We start from the raw sequence: 27,353 nt of genomic DNA, 5'->3' as shown, positions 1-27,353 counted from the left end.
GTCGGGAGAGGTGTGTCCCCCTGCTGCTGTTGGAGCATTTGAAAAATAGGTGTTATTTGGTGGCACTTGGGGAGTATTTTTGCAGGGGGAGGTCAGGAGGGGGTGTCCCCCTCCTGCCGTTGGAGCTTTTGAAAAATAGAGATTAAAATGGTGTTATTTGGTGGCACTTGGGGAGTATTTTTGCGGGGGGTGGTCAGGAGGGGGACACCGTTGGAGCTTTTGAAAAATAGAGATTAAAATGGTGTTATTTAGTGGCACTTGGGGAGTATTTTTGCGGGGGGTGGTCAGGAGGGGGTGTCCCCCTCCTGCTGTTGGAGCTTTTGAAAAATAGAGATAAAAATGGTGTTATTTGGTGGCACTTGGGGAGTATTTTGGGGGGGGTGGTCAGGAGGGGGAGTCCCCCTCCTGCCGTTGGAGCTTTTGAAAAATAGAGATTAAAATGGTGTTATTTGGTGGCACTTGGGGAGTATTTTTGCGGGGGGTGGTCAGGAGGGGGAGTCCCCCTCCTGCCGTTGGAGCTTTTGAAAATAGAGATTAAAATGGTGTTATTTGGTGGCACTTGGGGAGTATTCTTACGGGGGGAGGTCAGGAGGGGGGTGTCCCCCCTCCTGCTGTTGGAGCTTTTGAAAAATAGAGATAAAAATGGTGTTATTGGTGGCACTTTGGGAGCATTTTTTCGGATTACACATCTTCCTCTGAAACATGGTCTTCTTGCTCCTCAGTAGCTTCCTATGGTTTTGAAAATTGACTATTTGGTTTCCTGGCTTTCCTTTCTACTGCGTGGTGAAATGCCTACATTCACCCCACCAAACATCATGCATCTCATGATTTACAATGATTTTGACAAGCTGAGAAGCTAAAATAAGCTGAATAATATAGTTAAATTTGCATATTTGTGTTTTTAGAGCAATTGTCACCCTTTTTTGATCAAAACATCTATTTCTCTGTAGCAGCATGTCCAAATTGATTGGATGTGTATAGATGTGTTGAAATTTCAATATTTGTCTTTTTAGGGCAATTTATGCCATTCATGGTCAAAAAATCTGTATTCTCTGAAAGGGCTTGTCCAATTTCTTTGAAATTTGCTACACAAAAACGATTATTCATGCAGATTTATTCAGTGTTTGCTATCGAGAAACTTTCAAAGTTCAACCCTTTTGTGTGTTTTTGTGTTGGGATTTGTTGGATAGATGGCATTCTACATAGTGTATTGTTGAATGTTAAAACATGTGTAGCTGTTGTTTTTTGAGGCTGTTTTTTGAGAAAAAAGAATTGAAAATGCCTTTTTAAAAGCAAAATAATACATAATGACTTGATATGTTCTTTTATCATTATTGACGTGTTTTCTACTTGTTCACCCATTCTTGCATTCATCATTGCAATAAAATGCTGTGAAAAAAATGAAACTGATGTGGCCTGCATCTGTTTACCTTGATCTTAAAAGGCAAATACAACTTTCTGTCTTGACAACCATACCATAGTTTCAATGTTTTACCTAGTGTACCTGCTTGGTTTGTACGCAAGAAACAAGTAGAAAACAGGCTCTATAATTTCATAATTTCAAGTGATCAGAATACAAAAGTCCTGAAAAGATAAGATAATCACAACTTCCAGTATAAGGGATACAGTCACTCTAAATGTATAAATTAAAATTAAAATGTGCCGGGAGGATCTACTAAAAATACAGAAAGTTGCTTTCTGTCGGTAAAATCTAAAAAAAATTCAAAATTTTAAAGACTTTTGCAGATTTTTTTTTTACACCTTTGTCTTCTTATTTATTTTTTTTTATTTTGCAAACTAGTTTGAAGATTTTTTTTTCCTAACTTTCTGCTCTGAAAATTTTTTTTTTCTGTTTTTGACCACCCCCCTCCCAAGATCTAATGGTCCATCCCAGTAAGTAAAATAAATGATTGTACCTGGCCTCTTGACTCTTTATTTATTTTACATCCCATTACAAGGGCATTTATATCACATATACACATCTTGTAATTAATTGGTCAACACAACTAATTATGCTAATCCGTGGACTTATCAGGGATTTTATGGATTGGTCAACATTGCGAAAGATATTGGAATTTCACCAGAGTGATTATTTGTAAAGTTCAATGAGGATTCTTTGAAAATTCAAAGGTCAAATGGGAAATTATATGTCACGCGGACTGTGACACCTGGGGGAGGGTTGCTGTCTTTTGTGCATGAAAATTTGGGACTGTCACTCTTTTTCTTGCAAACACTTTTGAAGGGCCCAATTTTTCACCCAAGGGCCATAGGGTACAAAGGGTTAATGAATCAAATGAATTTTTTTTGGGGGGGGGGGGGGGGGAGGGCAGGTCACGTTTCACAGTTGATGAATGGGGGAGGGTCAAATTTGAGAAATTTAATTTGGAGGGGGGTGGGTTGTTTTTTTGTATTTCATTTATCACTTAAGTTCCACACCCCACCCCCGTCCCGTTAAAAACGAATGCTCTCTTACTCCAGTTTTTGGCACTGATGATCTATAGATAAATTTTTAATGAAATGTATTTGTTGAGTACGTGCTTGTGTTCGGTCATACCATCTCAAGCAGTCGGAGGATCTGAAATTCTAGATTGGCAATTGGATAACAAAACCTTGGCTATACTTGGAGGTTCCTATGACAACAAGAACAAAGTACAAATCTTAGCCATTTCACAAATTTCGGTATTCCTAGAAATGCTATTTATCATTCAGTTACTGAAGTGGATTTGTAAAATGGCTGGTCTCCAAGTAAATAATCCAGTGGTCTTTGACCTTAGGGCAATGCTTTACTGACTCAAACTCTCTTTAGGTATTAGCATGTTTGAAGGAAGAAGTATTAAAATGGAAAAAATCAGGTGTAGTTTGTGAGGTGTCTCTGCCAGATGGGAGCTTTGTCTGAAATTGGTATTTCTATGACTACAATAAAGATAGAGACACTCGCTTCTACTATCTATGATAAAGCCAAGAACACACACACACGTATGTGAATTTTCAATCCTACATATTTTTTTAAACCAAGGTGATTCCCAGTACATTAAAGCGCAGTGTTCGTCGCGCTGCGCATGCTCCTGAGGGGGTCCCCCTGTTGAAAACATATCCAAGAATGCCGCACGAGGTTACGGGTTGATTATCATGTTTGCAATATTGCCGCTTGTTAAAATGGCGGCTGGTTTGTCACAAGCATACCAACTTACCAAATCTAACACGCAATAAAAGGTCAATTAATCTAAGTTAAATATCTGCTGAATATTGAACAGTAATTACACGCTGGATTGAGATCACATTTGATCATGATTTTCTTGAATCAGTTGAATGGGGCTCGGCTACTGTTATCGCTCAAGCCATGGAGCTAAACACTTACCCATACACGTGTATATGCCAACAGACTATCAATGACCGGGCTCTAGTCTACGACATCGCTAGCAAGGATGAGAGCTTTCATTTCAAGAGGCCCAACAGGAGTACAATTGACAAAAATGCAAGCTACAGACATCTACAGATCGCAGAGCAATGCCTGCTGCAGCAAGAAGCATCTGTTCCGTGGTCTGCATGAACGTCGGTGTCAAGAGAACCGGGTATATGGCACGCTACACTCGGCTGTAACTCCACTACGAAGTTTACCCTGTTGGGGAGTGCCAAACGAGAATTCGGAGTACAGGTATCAAGTCAAGCGAAGGACCTTTCATAGGTCTTCTTGTTGCGTGGGGTTTATCTCATTTGAAAGAGGATTCAGACCTACCCGGCAATCAGGAGGTACAACAATGACGTTTGCGTAGCATCAGTAGGCCTACACTAGCTAGCCGTTGGATCACTGCCATGACCGTGCACAGGATCTCTCAATACGTCCTTGTGTGTAGCCGTGCAATTTTCCTGCCAAATGCCGCGAAAACCTGCTTGTTTTGTCTATTGTGTCCTGTCATTTGACTATTTCTTGCCACGTATTACTTGAAGAAGTAAGAAATGGTGATCAACAGTGGGTCGTGGGCCAAGTCGTCGTGGGGCCGGATTCTCTTATATCTGTGTACGTCAACGCGGTGACCTTCTCCCTTATCGAAGCAACAGCATCTCCCGTGTCCTGCTCTGGCTTGCCGATCATGGTCTTGAGTGTAATTTTTGTGTTAGGCATTGTGCTTGTTGCTGGTCTACATATATATATATATACAATGTTGATCATTTTAGTGATGTATTTTTACTGTACTGTACACAGCATTGTGTACAACCAGCGTGACCACGCGCGATCAAACCCATTCGTTCACTGTGACTGCGTGCAGTAAACTCAGTGACATAATGTGTCAAGTAGTGTCTCAATGTTTGTAGCCTTACATGAGTTTATAAATGGAAATGCACCACTATAGTTTGTTTCCGATCTTAATATTTTACTATTGCATGATGTTGAGTCTTACAAAGGCGTTAACAAAGTGAGGGACCGCTCCTATCTCACTCCAACTGAAGTTGAGAAGACTTATATTTCCAAACATTTATGTTTATCAACAAAAAATTCACGCACGCGCAGTGCGACGACCACTGCGCTTTAAAGAGACCTTATTCCATTTGGTATTTGCATTACCTCAAAGGACATCGATAGATCAGTACAAATGTGTGCCTATGTAGACCATTTGTCATATCATCACAGTTAACCTACTGCACATAACATGTCATATCATCACAGTAAACCTACTGCACATAACACGTCATATCATCACAGTAAACCTACTGCACATAACACATGTCATATCATCACAGTAACCTACTGCACATAACACGTCATATCATCACAGTAAACCTACTGCACATAACATGTCATATCATCACAGTAAACCTACTGCACATAACATGTCATATCATCACAGTAAACCTACTGCACATAACATGTCATATCATCACAGTAAACCTACTGCACATAACACGTCATATCATCACAGTAAACCTACTGCACATAACATGTCATATCATCACAGTAAACCTACTGCACATAACATGTCATATCATCACAGTAAACCTACTGCACATAACACATGTCATATCATCACAGTAAACCTACTGTACATAACACATGTCATATCATCACAGTAAACCTACTGCACATAACATGTCATATCATCACAGTAAACCTACTGCACATAACATATGTCATATCATCACAGAAAACCTACTGCACATAACATGTCATATCATCACAGTAAACCTACTGCACATAACGTCATATCATCACAGTAAACCTACTGCACATAACACATGTCATATCACAGTAAACCTACTGTACATAACACATGTCATATCATCACAGTAAACCTACTGCACATAACATGTCATATCATCACAGTAAACCTACTGCACATAACATATGTCATATCATCACAGTAAACCTACTGCACATAACATATGTCATATCATCACAGTAAACCTACAGTGCATAATGTCAATTATTCACTTTGTGCTCTATAATTTGACTAGATAAATTGTTATCATTGTCTTCTGCATGTGCAAAAATTATACAGTAAAGTTGTGTTTAATAGTCACAACTATGTAACTTTGATGTGAGAATAAAGAGAAAACAGATGCAATGTTTATCTGAATGTCTTGTAGAGATTTTATTACGAAAACTGGGGTGTATACAGTGCTGAGCGAGTTGCTTTTGCAAAAATTGCAGCAAAAATTATCACAGAACTTCAGAGACTTCAACAAGTCGACTTGTATTGAGTATGGAAGTGTCTGCAAGATGATGAAATACCAAAAACATCAGTATATGAGTATAAAATCATACCATGTAATCAATCACTTTCAAACAAGCCTTCTTCACAGCACGGTCCCTCCACAAAAGGACCGTGTTCACAGATAAAGAGGTAATATACCCTCTAGTTTCAGATCAAAGCTTGTCTCATGTACAGCTTTGTTGATGCTTGTATACCAGTAGACTGGAAATGATATTTGATTGACCTGTGGTACAAACTTGTGCATACTACGTTACAGGAATTGACAGTGTTTACATCAAAAGATGATACCTCAGCTGCAGACAACTTATTCACACCACAAAAATAAAGCATGCTACATATTTCTTGTGATGATACAGCCTAAGATCTCAGTCCTTGACCTCTGTGTGTCAAAGTATGACAACTGTTTTTGGTACAGTATGAACACAAAACTATTAAGATATACATGGCCTTTCCTTCATCACAAATTAACATCCAGCAATATCAAGGTAGGGGTCAAAAACCTTTCAGGGGATGCAAAAGCCCCAAAACCAAAAAGGGTAGGTGATGAAATGTCTACATTAATAAATTACAACTCCAATAAACAAATATGGACCTTGTTACACTGTTGCGAGATACCTGCCCTCATAGTTTTACACATGATGTCAATATTTTCTGAGAGGGAATACATTTCCGGTTTTGAATTCTGATCATTTTGTTGAACTCTGAGTGACGAGAAACACTTGATTTCTTGATTACATCGCTATCTACTAACAATACAAAAGTTAAACAGAATACTTGAAGTGTTTATTTCAGTTTCAAATTCTTAAACGAAATCTACATGCTGGTAGAATAGGGTATGTTAGGTTGCAGTGGTATAAAACTACAAAATGCATTGGATCAGCCAGTAAATCCATGGGGGTGAAATTTCACATAAAACCACTACATGACAAGAGCATTCCTCATCATATTGCTAAAAATATCCCACACATCCTTCAGCAACATGATCTGTCAATAAATAGACAAGTTAGATAGTACTTTGAGCACCTGCAGACTTATTGGCATATAAAAACACAATTTGCACTGTTGGATATAAAGCAACATTTCAATTAAACTCTTAATATACACTTTGAAATTTCTATATTCCTTGCTCTGCATGAGATGTTTAGAAGTTATTTTACTGTCTATAAAACTTTTAAGGATAATATATGTTTTTGTATTCCATAATGTCACAACTTTCCTCAATATTTTTACACACCTCTATACTCTTCATCCACACACACTCACACAAAATTTAAAGTACAAATCCTTTTGTCCAATCATACGTTTTAGTCACGTCATGCAGTAGTTTAGCGAAAGACAAAATCGATGCATCAGCTCAAAAAGAAAACTGGACATGAGATATGGACACATAAGTTTCAATAGTTATCCATGAGGTAACTGACCACACATGGCCTTGTGCACCGTCCCCTATTGCTGGATATTGCTTGTTGTCATGGGGATATTACCAGCTGATCAATGCAAATGCTGAAATAACAAGTAACTATTTTAGCCTTGAGAATACACAGCCATTGCACCATCTACCCACAATGCAGTTTGCTGATGTCTTCTTGATGGCAAAGAAGTAGACATTTATACAAAATGCATACATCCAGACGAAACTATACAAAGACATCAAAGAGTATCATCTGACTGAAGTGTACTAGTACTTCTAAGTAATAAACCTCTTGAGTAACACAAAATAAAATGACTGTATTCCATAAGAGTTGAACTACACAAAATTTTTATAAAACTACACTTAAGGTCTGCCTAGGGCTTCATAATATGGAATACAATTTTTTTGGACTAAAAACTGAGTTTTAGAGATGAGATGGTTTGGATGATCGTAGCTTTCCCATTATGCAGCATTTTAGGATTCTTGTTGCTGTTCTTTCTGTTCAGTGACTTCACCATTGCTTGTTTTCTGTCGTTTGACAAACTCCTCACCTTCCTGTGGGATAAAAACGTCAAAATGTCACACAAAGTTAGTGACCACAGCACATCTTCATACTTAAATTGCTAAGTAATGATTTTGGGTTGGAGAGGATAACAACACAGCAGTCAACCATGGCCTAATGTGGTTTTTCTTTGCTAGCCAAGCACTGTTTATTTGGCTAGGATAGGTACCATAGTCGAAGAGACCACGTCAAAAGATTTATGTCCTATAGAAATGTTAATTCTTTGGGTCGGGGGTTGGGGTTTTACCCCCAAAGAGTGTAATCAGACAAAACAGATATTTTATTCAGTTTAGAAATGATTTCTTTAAAATGGTTTGATAATTAAGAGTTTCCGCTCCCTTTGTGGCAAAGTCAGTCAAGATCAAGAACAACTGGTCCATGACACCAGGAGCAAGGTCGTGTGCAAAACTGTGCATGCAGTTTGTTTACCATGTCGTTTATAGCATGTCGGTCGAAAAGGGACATTGATGCAGGCTGGTACAGTGCAAATGAAATTCTATCATGGTTCTCCTAACACACCATCCTTGACAAAATCTGTCTACAAATTTCCAAAAGCTGCCGACTATGTTACCGCATATAAATCTGAAACAGCACATGGGAAAACCATAGGCTAAAAAATACCGCAATTATACGGTGTCGCTCACATTTTATCAGAATTGGTACATACCAGTATGGGTACCAAAGATCAACCAGAAAAACAAGAATGACAAAAGCAAGTAAGGTCTGCAACTTAAGTACTGGAGGTAAACTTTAGAAACATGCATGCCACTTCTATAGCAATGGGACAAGCAGATCCTACATACATAAGCAAATGTCATCAAAAAATTAGCCAGAGAAGCTTGACAAAAAGAAAAGGTTGGCGAGGGGGGGAAAAATAGTGGGAAAAAATATAAAAGGGATCTTTTAAAAAGGAATGCTACCTCATCAATCTTCTATCCCCTACCCCCTCCTGAATATCAAATGTTCCATCCCTTGGTTGACCATGTTTACATAAGACCAGCTGGCAGTATATTTACAACTTTGGGGATGTTTTAATTAATGCTATGACTGCTATCATTCAAATGTAAACAGCACTTAAATCAGTTACAGATAGTGAAATTCCTTCCACTGTGGGGGGGATTATGACATCTGGAATTATCCTGGATCCAAATTTCTCATCAGTTCTTGTGTGTCTTACATGCAAAAGTTGCAAAAATTGGTTCGCAATGAAAACATTTACCTCAGCTTTGTTTTCTGGATCAAATTTTACTACAAATTGATATCAAATATGACACAATTATGTTCACAGCCTTCGAAACTGTCTCACAACATATCCTGGGTTGGTGTAGGTCATTTAAGGTCACAAAAGAAAATTACCTAAAATATAACTATTTGGGGGTTTCCCAACACTTTGAGCAGAAAATTTATCTAATAACATCCCTCAGGACTTTTGTACCAAATTACAAAGCTATCAGACAAGTAATTTTGAGAACAAGTTTTCTTGACCAAATATGACAAAATTGTCTTAAAAATACAAATTTGTATATTTCAGGACAATTTCCACATATCTGACTATTGTCATCCCTGGACATCTGTACACCAAATATAAAAGCCGTCTGTCCAGGGGCTTTAAAATGAAAATATTTTTTACGATTTTTTGATGAAAATGACAAAAATTGCCCCAAAACAGTAATATTTCCAAATAGTCGTAATTTCAACAATTAGAAGGGTAACACCCTTGCAAACGTCCAATCCTCATTTGAGAGCAATTTGGCAAGCGGTTTCAGAGAAGAAGAAATTTTACTTAAAATGAGAAAAATAACCAAAAAATTCAGCAAAAATATAAAATTCAAGATATCTTCACGATATTCATCAAACTGATTTTGGTCAACCTTAGTAACCTGTATACCAAATATCAAAGCTATCAGATTAGTTATTCTTGAATAAAAAAATTTTGACCAAAAATTCGGAAAATTGCCCCAAAATTACAAATATTAAAATTTCAATTCAATTTGTATACACTTGACTGAGGTCATCCTGAGGAACATGTATACCAACTTTCAAAGCAATCAGATGAGCGGTTTCAGAGTTAAACATTTTTTGACTAAAAACTGAAAAAAATTACCTGAAAAAAAAACCATGCAAATTTCATCCCAAATTTTAAACACCTACTTTAGAATACCTAAAGGAACCTGCACACCAAGTTTCAACCCTATCTGACCAACGGTTACAGAGTTTTAGCAATTTGCAGGGTTTTACCTTTTTTCCCCCCTCATTTGCATATTTTTGACACTGACAAGTTCATTTGAACAAATTCACATCTCCACCCCAAGGTGCACCTGTACACCAAATACTAAGACAGTAGGTTCTGCCGTTTAGCTGTTTTTGACGTGGACGGACATACATACATACATACATACAGACATGCAAATGGGATGCAAATGAACTGATTCAGCTTATACGATTACCTCACATTGGTATACCAAATGTGAGCTAAAAATGCAAGATAAATGCCAATGGTCTCTGACAATCAAAATACAAACATGACAAAAAGCTGTTTATGGCCATAGCAGCTTCCAAACTCATGAGGTCTCGTAGACGAGCCCATGAGTCACTTAGCAATTTTTTGAAATGTTTCAATAAAACATTGTCAACTGATATTTTATCTTTTGCTCCATTTCAAATGTTGGCCAGGTTTATGTTAGGTTTACATTACGCTAGGTTTACGTTAATGCTTGCACTTCTCTGGCGCTTGAGTACCTTGAAACATATTTTGCAGAAATTTATTTTTTTTTATGACATGCTTACGCCATCAAACTTACAACAAGTGTGGAGGCCACGCCAAAATCACTCATAGTGAGTTACTTTAATGTATAACACTGAAAATACTCCCTCAGAATGGGCAAGATACATCAAGAACTACTATTCCTTGTTCATCAATATCTATGAAAAATGCCAACAGCATTGTAGAACAATGTGACTTGTTAATGTCCAGAATTGAAAAGTGTTCCCTTGAGTCAGGATTCATCAGGACTGTTGCAGAATCACTGTATATGTTCTTGTATTTAGGTTTATTTTCACATGAGAGTGATGTCATTCAAAATCAGGCCCTATGAGCTCTGCATTTTATTGGTTTAATATGCATGGGATTTTCTGATCAATGCTTTGATTGAAATTTGATGCAAATTTCATGAAGGGCTGGTTCAATTTTGATAACTGCTTCTACCGGTATGAGGGTACGTTGTCACAACTGTTTTGCACTGATGTATTGCATGTAGTGAAAGAACACATAGATGACTCACATTGCATGTAGTGAAAGAACACATAGATGACTCACATTGCATGTAGTGAAAGAACACATAGATGACTCACATTGCATGTAGTGAAAGAACACATAGATGACTCACATTGCATGTAGTGAAAGAACACATAGATGACTCACATTGCATGTAGTGAAAGAACACATAGATGACTCACATTGCATGTAGTGAAAGAACACATAGATGACTCACATTGCATGTAGTGAAAGAACACATAGATGACTCACATTGCATGTACTGAAAGAACACATAGATGACTCACATTGCATGTACTGAAAGAACACATAGATGACTCACATGAGTGAATATCAATCATTGCAGGTCAAACAAAGATGTACCAGTCACTTTAGGAAGCATCAGTTTTCATACATTTGTCACATTAATGGACATTAGAAAAGAAGTGTGTTTTACCTTGACTGTTTCCATCATGGTGTGAGTACGTTTCATTGCTTTTTCTTCATCTTCTTCTTCCTCCTCCTCCTCCCCTTTTTTCTCCGTGCGTTTGGATTCCTCATTAAAGCCCTCTCTCTCAAGGAAAGCCTTCCCCTCTTCAGCCGTAGCAGTCATAGTTGTTGACCTCTGCACAGTCGCTTTATCTTCCTCCTCATCTTTCTCACTTTCTGTTTTATCTTCTTGTACTGCTGCGATTGCTTTTGTCTGTGAACGACTTTCTCCAACAACAGCGTCACCAAGGAATTCTTTCCCTGCCTACCTCAAGAAAATCAAAGATTCCAACTTTGTGAAATGATACACTATGATGGTATGAGTCAAGAATAATAGTTGATATGCAATGAATTTTGATATTTTTGTATCCATCTCATATCCAACTTACAATCTTCAGTTTTGAGCCCTGAACAGTTTTCTGCCCACAATATCACGTGGTTACCATGAGTATTGAATACATCAGTATTTTTTGCAGATTAGCAAACTTGGGTAGCTACCTTAGCGGTTTCTGCCATTGTTGTATCTCTTTGAATTTTGGGAGCTTCCTCTTCAGTTAATTTTTCTATTTCTTTTTGTTGTCCCCTAGTTTTTGCACTTTCATCTGGTTTTCCTGTTGATTCAAGGAACTGTTCTCCTTCCTGAAATGAAACACAATGATACCTGTGATCAGAACACCTATCTCCTGTAAATACACAGTGTGAAATAACAATGCTAACCCTTGTAATCGGAACATATCATTCCGGCACCACAGTATTGCATAGGCAAACCTCAGTACTGCAAAGACGAGCTGCGGTATTGCAAAGAGGAATTATGGCAGACATTCTATGCTAGAGAGTAGCGGGTTGTGGGACCGTAGTTATGAGTACCTAATCCTGTAATTTGGTCTTTGTCCGTTGGATGACGGATAAAATAATAATAAAATCTGTGTAGATAGATGTACGACACACACCTTGGAAGTCTAATAGAATTTTGTTTATTTGGTTTTGCTGTATAGCCTAATTACAGAAATTCAATTAATATGCAAATTAGCTAATACTAGTGTTTAGTCAAACTTTGAGCAAAACGAAACCCAAGCATGAGTAAATACTTGTTTGCAACTTTCAGACAGGTAAAAATTGAAACGCTTCTGCAACACAATTTGTGATTTGTAAATACAGGGGACTAATAGTTTGAGTCAGCTTGCGTCCACACTCACAAAATTAAGCCATTGTTTTGATGTTTAAGATGTCTTAATACGCCCTCTTGAGTTCAAAAGGTGTGTATGGCCAAGCATACGGCATTGCAAGAAGATGGCTGAAATGAACGACGTCATACTGGCTTGTCTTCTGGGGTTTTTTTTCCCTGCTGCATATACGGTCCAGACAGTCCTCGTCGCCTTAATGATCTGAATGCAGACCAAAAGCAAACGTTAACCGATTTAGCCCTTGAGTGTGATACGTTCAGAACTGTAACAAAGGGAAAGCAGCTCCACGCATCACCTGCACTAATTTTTCATTCTCTGCGTTCATGTTTGATTTTGTGTGTTTGGCTATTGGTGTAGATATAAGCCATAGCGAGACGTAGCCGTAATCTGGCTGTCGAATGACAGTGTGATCCTTTGGCAACGTTTCGAAATCAGTATGTGGTTTCTTCCTCAGTCGCTTTTTTTGATATTTTCTCCCCTTGGATTTTTGTTTCACTGTTTGTGGATTAATCATTGTTAGTGTTTTGTTCATTCAGTAAGAAAGCTAGAATATTTTTATTCGAGTCAGTTGATTGTGTTTCATTTTGTTCAGTCTTTTCTGTAAGATTATGTACGTGTGTACTTGTGCATTTATGAGCGTGTCGCCAATGTTTGGATTTCTTTTGTATGTGATGATCGGTTTCATCGTGAATAAATTATTTAGTGTTTGGTATTTTTTAATTCTTCCCAGTTCTTCAGGAGTGCTTGTTTGATGTCTTTTGTTTTGATATGTGGACTATATGTGGTTGAAAATATCACTTTATTAGTATTGTTGTTGTGTGTTTGTTTGTGATTTAAATGTGTTCTTCGTATTGCGTGATTTGTTTTCACATTGATGTTCGATATTTCTTGTTGTAAATATCCTCGTTGTAGCAATTTTTCATTAGTGTTTTGACTTCGTTGTTGAAGTCCTCTTCGTTGTTACATGTCCTCATGTACCTTAATGTTTCGCCTTTGATCAGACCCTTGAAGGTTGATTTTGGATGCCATGATTTTCTGTGTAAGAACTGGAATGTATCTGCTGGTTTTGTGTGCGTTCTAGTGTCTAGTATGTTTTCGTTGTTGTATCGTTGACCTTTGTAAATGACTAGGTCAAGACATGTTATTTTGTGTGAATAACTTTCATATGAAAATTTGAAAGTAGAATGCATTTTTTTAATTTCTGTTATGAATTTGTGGAGTTTGTGCTTTGTTCCAATGAAGATTAGGAAAATATCGTCTCTGAATCTACACCATAGTGATATTTTTGTTTCAGTTCTAATTTGTGAAACATGATGTCAGCAAATCTCGGGTGACGATGGCAATCCCATTGCACACCCACATGTTTGTTTGTAGAATTCGTTGTTAAATTCGAATGTGTTGTTTTTCAGAATAATGTTTAGCATAGCTAACAGGTATTCTGTTATTACTGAAGAAAGGCATCCATATTCTGCCTCTACCGCTCCGTCTGTTGCTGTCGACAACTTCTTTGTATATTAGCTTCAGTGCCTTGAGCTTACGGTGGCACTGATCTGCTTTCCGGTTTAAACCTCTCTGTAGAGCCTTTTCTGCAATTTTTTTGTACACGAGGCTGTCGCAACACGTTCCCTTTAGCATTCTTTGAATACTTTTGTTTACCCAGACTGAGATCAGCAAACTTATTTCATCGTCTGACCAGTTATTTCCATGAGCTGTAGAGCTGTGTTCGGCAGCCATGACCAAAGTGAATATTGTATGTTGGTTGTTGTTTATGTTACAAATACCTGTCGCGTGAGGGCGTTTAAAACGCCTCTGAAGCGGCTCAGTCTGTCCACACAGCGATTTGCGGATAGAGTTAATCCCTACAACGGCTAAGGTCGGGCCAACTAAACCGTCTCATATCTGAAACACTTCAGAACCACGTCGGAGCGTCCACACATAACTTTCTATGCCAGTATTGGCCCAGAACCGTTCCAGAAGCGTTTTAATGGCCTGTGTATGAACGACATAGTTGTCTAGTTGATATCAATGTATTCAGTATTTATATATAGCCCTAATTACAGAAATTCATTATTGTACAGATAATGTAATAATTGAATGCTGTGCTTGCTATTCAAACTTTCAGCATCAATACACCTAAGAATGACGACCATATCTCAAAGGTATGGTCACATTGGTGAATTCAGTATTGACATTCATTAATTGTAGAAATTCCTTAAATATTAAAATGAGCTAACAATCAGAATATTGTATTTATCAACTTTCAGCAGCATACATGGTCCTAAGTATGAGCAATGAATAGCAGAGGTTTGGTCAAAATCAGTGCAGTATCAATATTGATATGTGGCCTACTTACAGAAATTCATTAAATATGCAAATAATCAGAATGTCAGTTTTGTCAGACTTTTACCTACTATACAATGGATTCCTTAAATATACAAATGCCTTAAAATCTGTAAGCCATGTCTACCAAACTTTTATCATAGTTAGACCCTAGACTAGTTTTAGTACAGTGCAGCTGCAAAATATTTTTATTGCAGCCTAAAAGTTGTCTAGTTGCTGGGAAGAAATTTGTGATACAAGACTTTGCACAGAGTATAAAGTGCCTTACAAAATCATTGATATGGCATGACTACGATGGAAATCATTAAATGGCATGGCTAGGATGGAAATCATTGATATGGCATGGCTAGGATGGAAATCATTAAATGGCATGGCTAGGATGGAATGTTGATTCAGTGTGTTTCACTTCTGCATCTATTGTCTTCCCTGTGCCATTCTGCATAGTGACTGTGACAAGACTGAAAAGTGGTAAAAACAGAATAAAATGTGACAAATTGATCAATAGTCAACAGATCAAAATAACCTGTTTCAAGATTTCACTGCAAGATCTTATGTTATATGAAACATGACAGTATTCTACTCATATTAATTACTTTAACACTCCGGTGCAGTACACTGTACGCATTCTAAACATGGTCATGTGATCTTCATCCAGAAAACCAATCAAATTGCCTGAAAAAGTTCCCTTACAAAATCACTGATAATACACTTCTGTTCAAAGAAAACTGACTGCATATCATATTTTAGGTGAAACAGCCTTTTCTAGAAAAAGTAACTCAATCTAGCACTTTTCAATTCTTACAGCACAGCTCTACTACATGCAGTTTCACAGCTTTGAAACAAGTTGCCATGTAGCTGTGATGCCTACAATGGCCTACACATTTTGTCAAGTTTATTTGTTCATTCTATCACTGCATCTACAGGGTCACTAGGTTTACAAATTATTTCTGTGCCAACATTTATCACAAAATGGGGCATCAAAAGGTACAAGTAGAGACTGTTTTCTTGCACTATCACATTTTATATTCAGCTTTCTAACACAAAAATGGAAGACCAACTTGGAAGCACTACTGACTGATAACCAGTGCAAGTGTGCTTCTATAGTGAGTCATTTTGGTTCTGTTGTCCAATAAGCTCCTTGATAATGACATGATTTACATTTTTTGACATGATTGATAAGTTAGTGTTCTGCCTCACAAGAAATTTAAAGAATACATAAACCAATAACAATACGCAAGAGTATGCCTATTGATGTGTTGTTATATGAGACAACAGGAACAAATTGTTTCAAATCACAGCAGCACAGCCTTCTTATTGCACACTTGCAAAGTAACCATATACAACTTTAATTTGAAAGTATTCTTGAAAGGAAACTCAAAAGTCAGCAAAAGTGAAAGATATGATTCAACAAAACAGATTCTAAAGTTGTACATCCAGTACATACATTGTAATACCTTGGTATATATTATATTCGGCAATGATTACTTACACGTGTTACACAATAGTGCTGATTGCAAATGACGTCACTCTCTCATTAATATGCATAAATAAATATTTGTCCGCGTTTTCCACATAAACGATGAAAACAAAACCTGCGAGTGTTAGAATGGCTATTTAGCGTCACACATATTCGTATGAATTGATGACTGAGACAACAAGCTGCAACAGCAGCCGCGCATACAACAACAAAATTTGTCTGAATTTCAGCATATTTGTCCGAAAGTCGCGCGCGTGCAGCTATATTTAGTAACAAACCCAAAATCGCGATCAACACTATTACACAACACAAGTAATGTGCCATCATGTGTCTAGCCTTCCAAGGTTACATTTGAAAAGGAGGTTTGGAAAGAATTGTCTATTGCTCTTAAATTATATGCTACTATGCTGTGGAAATATTTCAACCAATATTTTCTTCCATCACATACATTCACAATATCTCTTTTCATCAATATTTTTTCATTTAAACTACTTTGGAAAACATGCACTGCACAAATACAAGAGTCTAAACTGTAACTTTTCTGTAACATTCCTGAAGTGCAAAACATTCCATGACAAGTACCATAGCTTCTGATTGCTACATGCACCAGGTAAATTTTGTTAAATTTTATTTTATTAACAAACTAAGGTCAGCTTTTTTCATTTGATGTTAGTTCATTTGTGGGAACTGTTACCAACTGATACTGCATGTTCACAAAGATAACCTTTTGTTTACATTTTATCAACCTCTGTATCCTTGAAGTGACCTTTGACCATTGGTTGCCAATGCAACTCATTTAGTCCACTTGATCCAATCTCTACACTCTACTCACTCTTATACATATTGGAGATGAAAATCACCTCTTTTGTAAGTCTACGTGAGAAGTATTAAGTTCAGAGAAACATTTTTCTGAACAAGCTATAATTTTCAAAACACCAAAATGCACTCATTTTACTACTTGCAATGACAACTGAATATTCACTGAAAACTACGTTGACATCTGTTGTCTTTCTATCAACAGAAAGTTGAAACTGTTACCATCTGATAAATATCGAATAAATATTTCATGGCTTTGGGAAAAAAGCAAGCAACACTTGTTTGCATCTAACATCAAATGTTTAATTTCATGTAAATATTGATACATCCAATGAATTCATCAGTGTGTTTCCTTTGAAACTTCATGAGTTGATAAGAAACTTCCTCAGAGAGTTTACGGCATCTTCAATGTAATAATATGGCTACAGACTCGACAGACAAATTGGCGCCATCAAATAAACTTGCTTGAGTATTCACCAATTGCACTACATGTGCGACATTTATTTTCACTTCATACATACCGGTAGTAGTTGCTGCAACACTCGATGCTTTCTGTGGTGTTTGAGTTTTTCTAAAGACTTTCTTTGGTTTGATTTTTTGCATAAAAACATCATCAGACTTTGTGTTCAATGTTCATATCAAATACTATGGAAAAAGTTCAATAACTCTCAGACCAATGGTCCAAAATCATATCTGAATGACACCCGTACCACTGAAAAGGAGGTTGATAGTGTATGTAGTATTCGAAGCATGCCGTTGTATATCATCTGATGATGTTCCAATTTCTGCGTGTCCAAAACAACGATTGCCTGTAGTTTGGATCACCAAAGACTCATCAAACCAATGAATTTGATTTATATTGTTGTTCGCAAGTTTATATTGTAAACAGATTTTATGAAGTTCAATGTACATGTATATTGTTCGACAGCTGGAGTCATTGATTTGGCAGCAAGGCTTTATATCTTCATTCGACTAACTATGCGTATTTGGTTATCACTTGGTGATACATTAGCATTGAGAAGTTCTTCTGATTTCGTGTAATTAAATATTTGGCTGTCGCCTGTTGTGGAACTCACTGGTGTATTATCACACAGGTCTATCTTCAGTTGTATCAGGGACCCTATCACGGGTTGTATCAGGGACCCTATCACGGGTTGTATCAGGGACCCTATCACGGGTTGTATCAGGGACCCTATCACGGGTTGTATCAGGGACCCTATCACAGGTTTGTATCAGTGACCCTATCACCGGTTGTATCAGGGACCCTGTTAATGTTCTCTCGTACTTACAGCAGATACTATGTGCTGTTGATTTCGAGACTTCAGTCGTCAATGCAATTTCACCACAAGAAACACCTTTCAAGTGAAGTTCTAAGATGCGTCTTTGTGTCAGAAATGGTGCCAGAAAACCCTGCTCCATTTTTTTGGTGGAAATGTGTATTGTGCAAGCAGTTGTACAATGTAACAACTTTCAACTTTACTGCCAAAACTATTCTTGTAATTGCCATCTGTTGTTACCTTGTACCATATTCACATTTTAGTTGTCGTAATTAAACTAACACATAAATTTTACTGGGCTGAAAGTTCTGTATGTAACGGTACATATTCATGTAGCTAGGAATTACGATGTTCATGTTGGTCAGTTGCGTGCACAGTCTACTACACAGTATCTACATGTTTACATAAACTTGTCGCTATCGCAGTTTCTTATCAACTCATGAAGTTTCAAAGGAAACACAATAATTCATGGGATGTATAAATATTCACATGAAGTTGAGTGTTCGATGTTGGATGCAAATGAGTGTGAACTCGTAAACATGTCCTCTGCAACTGAATATAGACACAATGTATCTGAACGCAGTCTCCTCTTATAAAATGCATACCAATATGTAAAGCTAGAATATATCTATTTTTTCAACATAACTATGAAAAATATACAGTGTAACATACATGTAGCCTGCATCTATACTATCTTCTGCATTTTCAATAAAGACTGTCCTCTATCTTTGAAGTCTCGACCAACATGGTTGTCTACTTAAGTTTGAAAGATCTCATTGTAATGGTTGTTATGGCTTATATGTAAGCTATTCGAAAGTAATAGTATGACCAACATCAAATTCATCAAATTCAGTCAGAATTATAAAATCAGTCACAACAGTAGCCCATCAAAATGGGCTATTATTATCTAGAATATGATCTAGATATTAACTATTCTTAGGTGATTGTAGCTATGGCAAACAAGCACTACATACATGTACATCTGTATCAGACACCAGCTAGTCCACTGTTACCACATGATTTGTCCTTATTTCAACTTATCATAGTGTCTAATAAAATGTAATAAAGATAGTGATGTACAAGCTGAGGTGATGTCAGAAATATCACAGCTATTAAATCATTCAAATCAATGACCTGGTCAAATGCTATAATAATTTTTTTCGGAATATGTGAATAAATCATACAGAAATTTTTTACAGTACCATTACTATGTATTCCTTAAATCAAACAATACTAACTGTAACACCATACTGGGAGCATTTTGCTAATAATTGATTTCTGAAAGCAACAGTTTGATAAGTAAACATATTTTACATAAATAGAAAGTGAATTTTCATATCCATAAAACTACTCCACATAATTACTATGCATAAGCAGAAATTATGTCAATGTAAAAAAATAGAAACAAATTCAGTTTGGCAGGTGCTAAAATTCCACACATGCTTGGTTTTGAGTTTGTGAATAGAATTAAAACTACAGTTAATTCTTTCACATTAGTCTTATACTGAGTAATATTTTTGATGGCAAAATTGTCTATGAAATTATATAGACAGAAAATTCTGGTGTGAATTTATTTCTACAAAATTTTCTAGACATTTTGACAATAACAGCCAATGAAATGAGTCGATATTAAATATATCAACATACAAAATACCGTCTTTGCTATTAACCTGGGTAGCATGGTGTAACCATGACAACTAGAGGCAAAAGGAACAGCTGGCTTGACAAAGAAAATATTTCATTCCTAAAAATGTCCAATTTTTAACAAAAAATCTCAACAGACAGTAGGAATCTTTTGATTAGATTTACCATAGCCTATAAGGCCTGTGTTGGCACCAGATTGTCTCATCAGAAAATTTACCCACAAAATTACAATTTCAATGAAAAACAAAAGGCTATCACACCTCCATAATCCTCTTACAGAACAAAGGCAATCCCAGGGATCGCAAGAAAGGCCTTTAAGCACAGCAAAATTATATGGTGAGCTGAAACAACATGCACATCATGATGTGAAACAAGCAAACTTCATCTGAACAAGAAATGTAGAAACACTTGGGTTACTAAATATTGAAAAACCTTGATATTGAACTGTATTGTCAATGTTTTGTCATTTTAGTAACTGAAAATTTATGGCTTGGAGAATATTTTTATTGAAAGTCAGACTTTCATAGCTCTCCTGTGGCAATAGTACAAGAATAAAATATGAGCAAAACAATTTTTGAAAGAAAACAATATATCACTAAATAGTATGTAACGTCAGACAATCAGACAACCTTAACAGCTAATGTATTGATAGGACCTACAATGAGAACAGGTGGTCCTAATATGTAGATGATAAATACTCATATATAGACAACTTACATGAAAATTTCATCATCATTTACATGTAAACAATATGAATCTAATGTTTACAAGAAAGCTAAGCTATCAAACAAGCTGTATAATCAATGATGAAAAATTTGGCCCAAAAATTCACACAGTGAAAGTTACTTTAATGATCATCTTCAATGTAGGATCTCAAATATACGTAATGACAATACTCACGTGTGTAGACGATTAACATCTCTACAAAAGCCCCTGACAAATCAAATATCTCCTGGTAATATCAAAGCAAATAAGACTAGAAAACCCATGTTTATAAAAAACCCTTGTTTATACCAGCCCTATAAGGTACTTGGAGACTGAAGAACTGATGCACTGAAACACAATTTCATCAAGTGAATGACCATTAATTTGGAATGTCTCCTCTTTCAAGTCATTCTCTTTCAATAGTGATTTTCATCATTCTAAGGTCACAAAGTAGCTGACCACTAAATTTTTAAATGTTACAAATATTATGATATGACAAATTTTTCACATCACAATCACAAAAAGTCCAGTGACTGTCCACAGCCTGTCAGTGGCATGGTAGCACAGTATACGTACTACCATTAAAACCAGGTAGCATGTTATCACCGATAAGTGTCGTTGCTCTAAACTTACACAACTCACTGCAATGAATGTATGAATCAACAGTACAAACTTTATCACCTAGCCACTGCAATGAAATGCAAATACAAAAAACTGATGGGTTTTGGAAATCAAGGTTTCTATAGGTATCTTTCACAGAAATTTAAACAAAAATGCCTCCATTGACATTACAAAGTGCAATTCTGACTTGCTGTCATAGTAACCATTATTTGTATCAAGAGATACAATGCTAATTACTACAGTAGGTGCTTGCTTTCTGACAGAAATTGAACTCTAAAACAAATGCCTGGCCATAAACAAAGACAGAATCATATTGTGTAGCAAGCAACTACAGGATAACATGACAGAAGAGGGTACTCAGTGACAAGCTGGGATGTTTGTCTTTGTATCTTTCTCACAGCTTACCTTGACTGTTTCTACCATTGTCATATCTCGTGAAACTTTTGGTTTGTCTTCACTCTCTTCCCCTCTCTTGTCACCATCCTCCCCCTTATCATCAAGTCCTTGCAATTTTATTAAAGTTTCAGCACCAGATTCTTTCAGGTACTGAATTCCCTCCTGCAAGTAGAAACCAAAATTCAGGACGCTTTGACACTGCTGTGTGTACATCAGTCCTGATCATACACAGCAATGATCCAAGATGTGTAACCATGGCAACGTAACTGAAGAAAATGCAATGAATTAGGATATCCAAACTATATGCAGGGCTCGAAATACTTTTTTTCAACCACCTGTCCACTGGACAAGTCAAAATAAAAAGTACCTGTCCCAGTGAGAAAAGTACCTGTCCAAAATGCATAATTTATTCTAAGAAACTATACTAATTTCAATTCAATTCAAGAAACTCTCCCTGTATCATATGCAAACTAGCTTAACAGCGCCCTGGGTGTCGAGATAGCTTTGAGAATCTCCCAATCTAATATGAGACGTGACCTTAGATAAATCAACATGGCTGCCTCCTGTAAACAGTGATTAGATATTATCGAACTGTCTTTTACTTTTTTCTGACAGGTAAATATCCAAATAATGATTTTCAAAATTGTAAAAGGTATATAAATTTTAACTTATAAATATTTGCTGTAGTCAATTGGTTGAAATACTGGTTGCAGGCTGAAAAAACCTACCTGTCCACTTGGACAAGTACTTCTCAAAACTACTTGTCCCAGGCCAAATTTCACTTGTCCGGGACAGGCACATAGGTATTATTTCGAGCCCTGATATGTAAATTAGAAATACCACAGCTACAAAATCTGATTAAAAACATTTCAATATGACTTCATTGGCTGGCTTTGAACTGAAGCCTCAGCTCGCCAAGTGTAAAATTAACACTAACTTTGACGAGATACAGCTAACCCTACATCTCATGATGATTATACAAATTAAGCCTGACTGTCTGTGAAAATTACTAAAAGTTAAAAATACAGATTATTAATAATTGCCAATTCTATTTTCAAAGAAGCTATCCACACTACATTGCTGTCACTATCTTGTACAATATTACCCTTAAAAAATACTAACGTAATTAAAAAATGCATTCTGAACTTAAGAGTATCATATTATAAGGTCAACTGTCTTTCACATAAGTCAGATATTGACCCATACAGACAATGCAATGTTATGAGAGCATAGTCTCAATCATTTTTTTTACTTCTGTAGAGAGAAGGCAATTCATAAATTGGGTTGAAAAAGGCCATGTAAGCTTGATTCTTGTATCACAATCTGTGTGATTTCTGGCAACCATTGCGAGTAGAAGAATAAACACAGGACATATGGAAGTTGATCTGTCCTCCTGGTTACATATATATAAAGAAATATACAGTATCACCTAGTTTGACATTTATTCACTTAGTTCACAGAAACTCATCAGGTGAATTGAGACAAACAGCCAATGGATGTGTCAATGAAACAGTAGCCATGGAAACAACGTCGCCACTAATTACAACAATTCAGAGGATTTAGACTGTTCAAGGTTTGCTGCCAATCAATCCATTTTTAAGCATTAATTTGTCACCTTAGACCAAGACTTTACATAGAAAAACACTTGGAAAATATCATTTGTAACAGAGAATTTTTTTAAAGTTAAATGTAATTCAAAAACTCCTATAACAGTTTTTACAAGAATTTTTGATGACACTGATAGTGGATGGATGACATATAGAAAGTAAAATAACATGATTTTTGATATGTTGCTGCTGAAATAAGATCAAAGATAATAGTCATGGATTTGTGATACTTTACATTCTTGTCGTCTACATAACTCATTGGTAAATACAACTCCACAGTTATGTTATGGAAATATTATGAAAGTTACCCACTTGTATTTGGTACTAAAATATTGATAGATTACAGTTAATATTGCCAATGAGAAATTAAATTAAAATCATGTTTGACTGAGTACAGAACACCAAAAACAAAACATGAAGATAAGTGTAAAAACTTTCCTTTTGCTAAAAAATAATTTTAACATAAAATATTCAATAATAACACAAGCCAAAGAAACATATCCTTACTACATGTAAAAAGAATCTACAATTCAATAATTATGAAAGATGTCAGATGAATCGTCTACAATATACGACAAATGAATCGTCTACAATATACGACATTTTGACCAACATTTACAAAACACCCTACAAAATCAATATATGACAATTCCCTTCCAATTTCAGGAACTGGGATAAGGTCACTTTTGAAAACGCACTAAATTTGACAATTATTACTTCAGTAGTTTCAGAGATGTTTTGAACGAAAACTTAAAAAATGTTAGTCTTGATAAGCTTCATATCACTGACACTCCAACTAAAGTATATCATCCAAATTTCTTGTTTAAAATTATACAAAAACTTTTGCATAACATCCCAAGTCCTCCGCTATCTGTAAGAGGGAGTGAAACTGCAGATGGCAAAAGGCAGGGAATAACAACATACTCTAAAAACACATTGATGCACTGTATAAAGACAAATTGACAGAAAAATACGCTTGGAAGAATAAATCAATTAATAGCCAGAAGAACACGGTGCAAATGAACACTTACTGGTATATGAAAATACACAGATTAATAATTTAGACAGTGATATTACAATAGTAATATTTCATCTTCAATACGAAATAGGTAATAACTTTAGCTTCATTTATGTATTACTTCTAGTACAAATATCTGTGTGAATACAATGTATATTACTATATTAATATTATTGTATTTATATTATTACTTTGAGCTTGAAGTAATTTTTGTTCATAACACTTCTTTTGCATCAGTCACTATAAATTCATGCCAACATTTGTATACTTGGTTATACTTATTTTTCCTGTGCACAGTTAAACTAGAAAATAGCAGAAAGTTTCACACATTCACGGTGAATAGGTACCAAGCATACTTTATGTTCTCATCTCATTGCATCTATATATTATCATAGTATTACAGCTATGTGAAACACTTTTGAAGTGATTCACACTAACATTTGAGGACAGCAGTTCCCGTTTTCAAGTGTCCAATGGTTAACCTTTACGAGCTGTCCAATAGTATACCCATATATCATCAAGAAAAAACTGTCATGTCACGTGTTAACAGCAATGTTCTGCTACTAGAGTCCTTCCACACCCAGGTGAAGGAAAGCATGTGCTTACAATCACTTATCACTTTTCTGGTAAATAACAAAATAAACAACATGAATATGAAGGGGTCACATAGGCCTGAGTAGAGATGGAATAAACTAGCTTTTGTTGAGGGCACTGCATGCACTGTTGCTGTTGTTTTTTTGAGCAGTGACAGTTGGTCTGACTGTTTTTAGGGTGACTTCATCTGCCCATGCCTTCGCTGAGTGTGATGAACTGTGAACCTATATCGTCTTCCGCCATGCTGTGCATATTTCCCGCGGGAGAAATAGCGCGATTCGTGTTGGCCGAGCACCCGGTCACGTTATGACGCGTGACTGCAGCCTAGCTACAACAGTAGTTTTAGATGTCGTTGTCAGTTGTATTATAAACGTTTCTGTTGACAATTTTTAGAATTCGTGACATGCAAATGGATCGATTTCGAAGTAGTTTAGATATCAGGGTTTATTTTTCGCATCCGGGATGATACACATCTGTGAACGTTGAAGGTTGCAGCGAAAACTTGCTGATCTTGGTAGATCAATTGAGGAAAGAGGAAGCGCAAAAGTATTTGCGTAGGAGTCAAACCAGGCTGCCGAAGATGTCGACCATCCAATCTACCAGTCGCCAAATATGATTGTGTACTTGATTTTCGAGAAATCCCCAAATACGAGTTTTACTACAATATATGTGCACTGGATAAGGATACAGACAGGGTCGATTATGAACGCAATATGCACAGCTTTCAAATAAAAGACAATGAGGGGCGCTTTCTCCTTCGAATAATACCGGGTCATGGCTTTACACAAGATCGCAAATGAGGGAAAACCTATTCAATTATACTGGGTGCGGAGTTGTATACAGCAATTAATAATATGCGCATGTAACTGAAGACATCTGACGTAGTTTTAGCTATCACCGCCTTCGGTATTTGATCCAACGTTAAAAAATGACACAACTGTACGTATGTGCTGCATACATTTGACGATGGCTGGAGAACAAAGAAAAATGGAACAATCTTGTGTGCGAATGGAAACCCTTATTTGTCCGCGTTGTTGGATTCGCGACAAGGCTGTAATGGCCAGTAGTGGACTAGAATAATCGTACCAAACCTTTCTCATTTGTTTGATATCACTACTTATAAGTAGGTCACCAGTGTTTTTCATGGAAGCTTAAAATCTCTACTACGCACAAGACCTGCATATATTATGTTGAGTTCAGTGTTTATGGACGAAGAAGGAAGCGAAGAAAACCCCTAAAATACTCGTTAATGCGTATCTTATGGGTGACCATTACTGTTACAGGACAAATAGAGACCGAAGCAGCCATGATTACAGTGCAGGTGCTTGTAGGCAACGGACCGAAAAACGTAAAATTGTGATCGTACTTCACTTGAAAGTCGTACAGCTCAGCCATCTTTAGCACTAAGTGAAGCCTAAGAACAAAGGTACTAACCGAAAGCAGAAGCGAAAAACAAGTAGAAAATCGCACGATTTTTACAACGGCTACCGTACCTGGGCTGTAACCTGCATGGTGGAATCCCTCTTCATTTGTGGAGCATCTTCTGCCATTGTAGAAGTTATGTGAAGGTGGCAAAATCACGTAAATTGCAGGAAAATTTGCAACAAATGTGAGTATGTGTACCGTCTACTCAATTTGACAACTACAAGGGTCATGCGGCCACCTGCTTTATTGTTAATTCGTATGGTCACGTGATAAATATTTCCAATATGATTTGCCAATTTGTTGAACATCTCGTTGTTGATTGGCTTCTTTCTAAAATGGGCGGGATATCTCTGGCGGCATTTGTGTATGTCAGATCCGAGAGGGAAATGCGTGCTCTTAACTTATAAAGCTAAATATTACATAAAATAGAGCCAAGTTATCATTGGCTGTAAATATAATAAACGTCAGAAAGCACTGGGTGGAAAAAAACCTAATAAGCAACTCTGAAACGCAGCGGCAAATATAGAATGAGTTTGTCGGAGGAGAGAGTCGCCTTTAGGTGAAATTTGCATACTGCAGACAGTGTTTACACGCTAGGACATGCCCATGACGTCACCATAACAGATTGAATAGTCGGTTGGCATGACGCGACCTACAATGACCTCGCTAAGTAGAGCATATAAGGTCAAGATGCGAAGAACTCGTTTCTCTGACACAGTCTGTGTACTAGTTTCGGTAGATTTAGCATACCATTTTGCTTCCCCTTTTCCTGAAGCTCAATAATGTTCCCTTTTTTGTTGGGCAACTATAGTGTCTAGTACTA

The 27,353-nt window shown here is 36.6% G+C and overlaps 1 protein-coding gene across 1 annotated transcript; it reads right to left on the bottom strand.

Moving 5' to 3' along the window:
* Positions 1-5,563: 5,563 nt before the first annotated feature.
* On the bottom strand, positions 5,564-26,809 carry LOC139136551 (enolase-phosphatase E1-like). The gene is made up of 5 exons (XM_070704283.1): positions 26,599-26,809; positions 21,896-22,048; positions 11,925-12,065; positions 11,395-11,691; positions 5,564-7,677 (listed from the first exon to the last, which is right to left on the bottom strand). The coding sequence occupies exons 1-5, from the start codon at positions 26,653-26,655 to the stop codon at positions 7,597-7,599; spliced, it is 729 nt and encodes a 242-aa protein (XP_070560384.1). The 5' UTR covers positions 26,656-26,809; the 3' UTR covers positions 5,564-7,596.
* Between the last annotated feature and the right edge of the window lie 544 nt (positions 26,810-27,353).

Source organism: Ptychodera flava, chromosome 7, assembly GCF_041260155.1.
Source record: "Ptychodera flava strain L36383 chromosome 7, AS_Pfla_20210202, whole genome shotgun sequence".
NCBI classification, from domain to species: domain Eukaryota; kingdom Metazoa; phylum Hemichordata; class Enteropneusta; family Ptychoderidae; genus Ptychodera; species Ptychodera flava.
The sequence above is the reverse complement of the archived record's forward strand: the minus strand, read 5'-3'. Positions and strand labels throughout refer to the sequence as shown.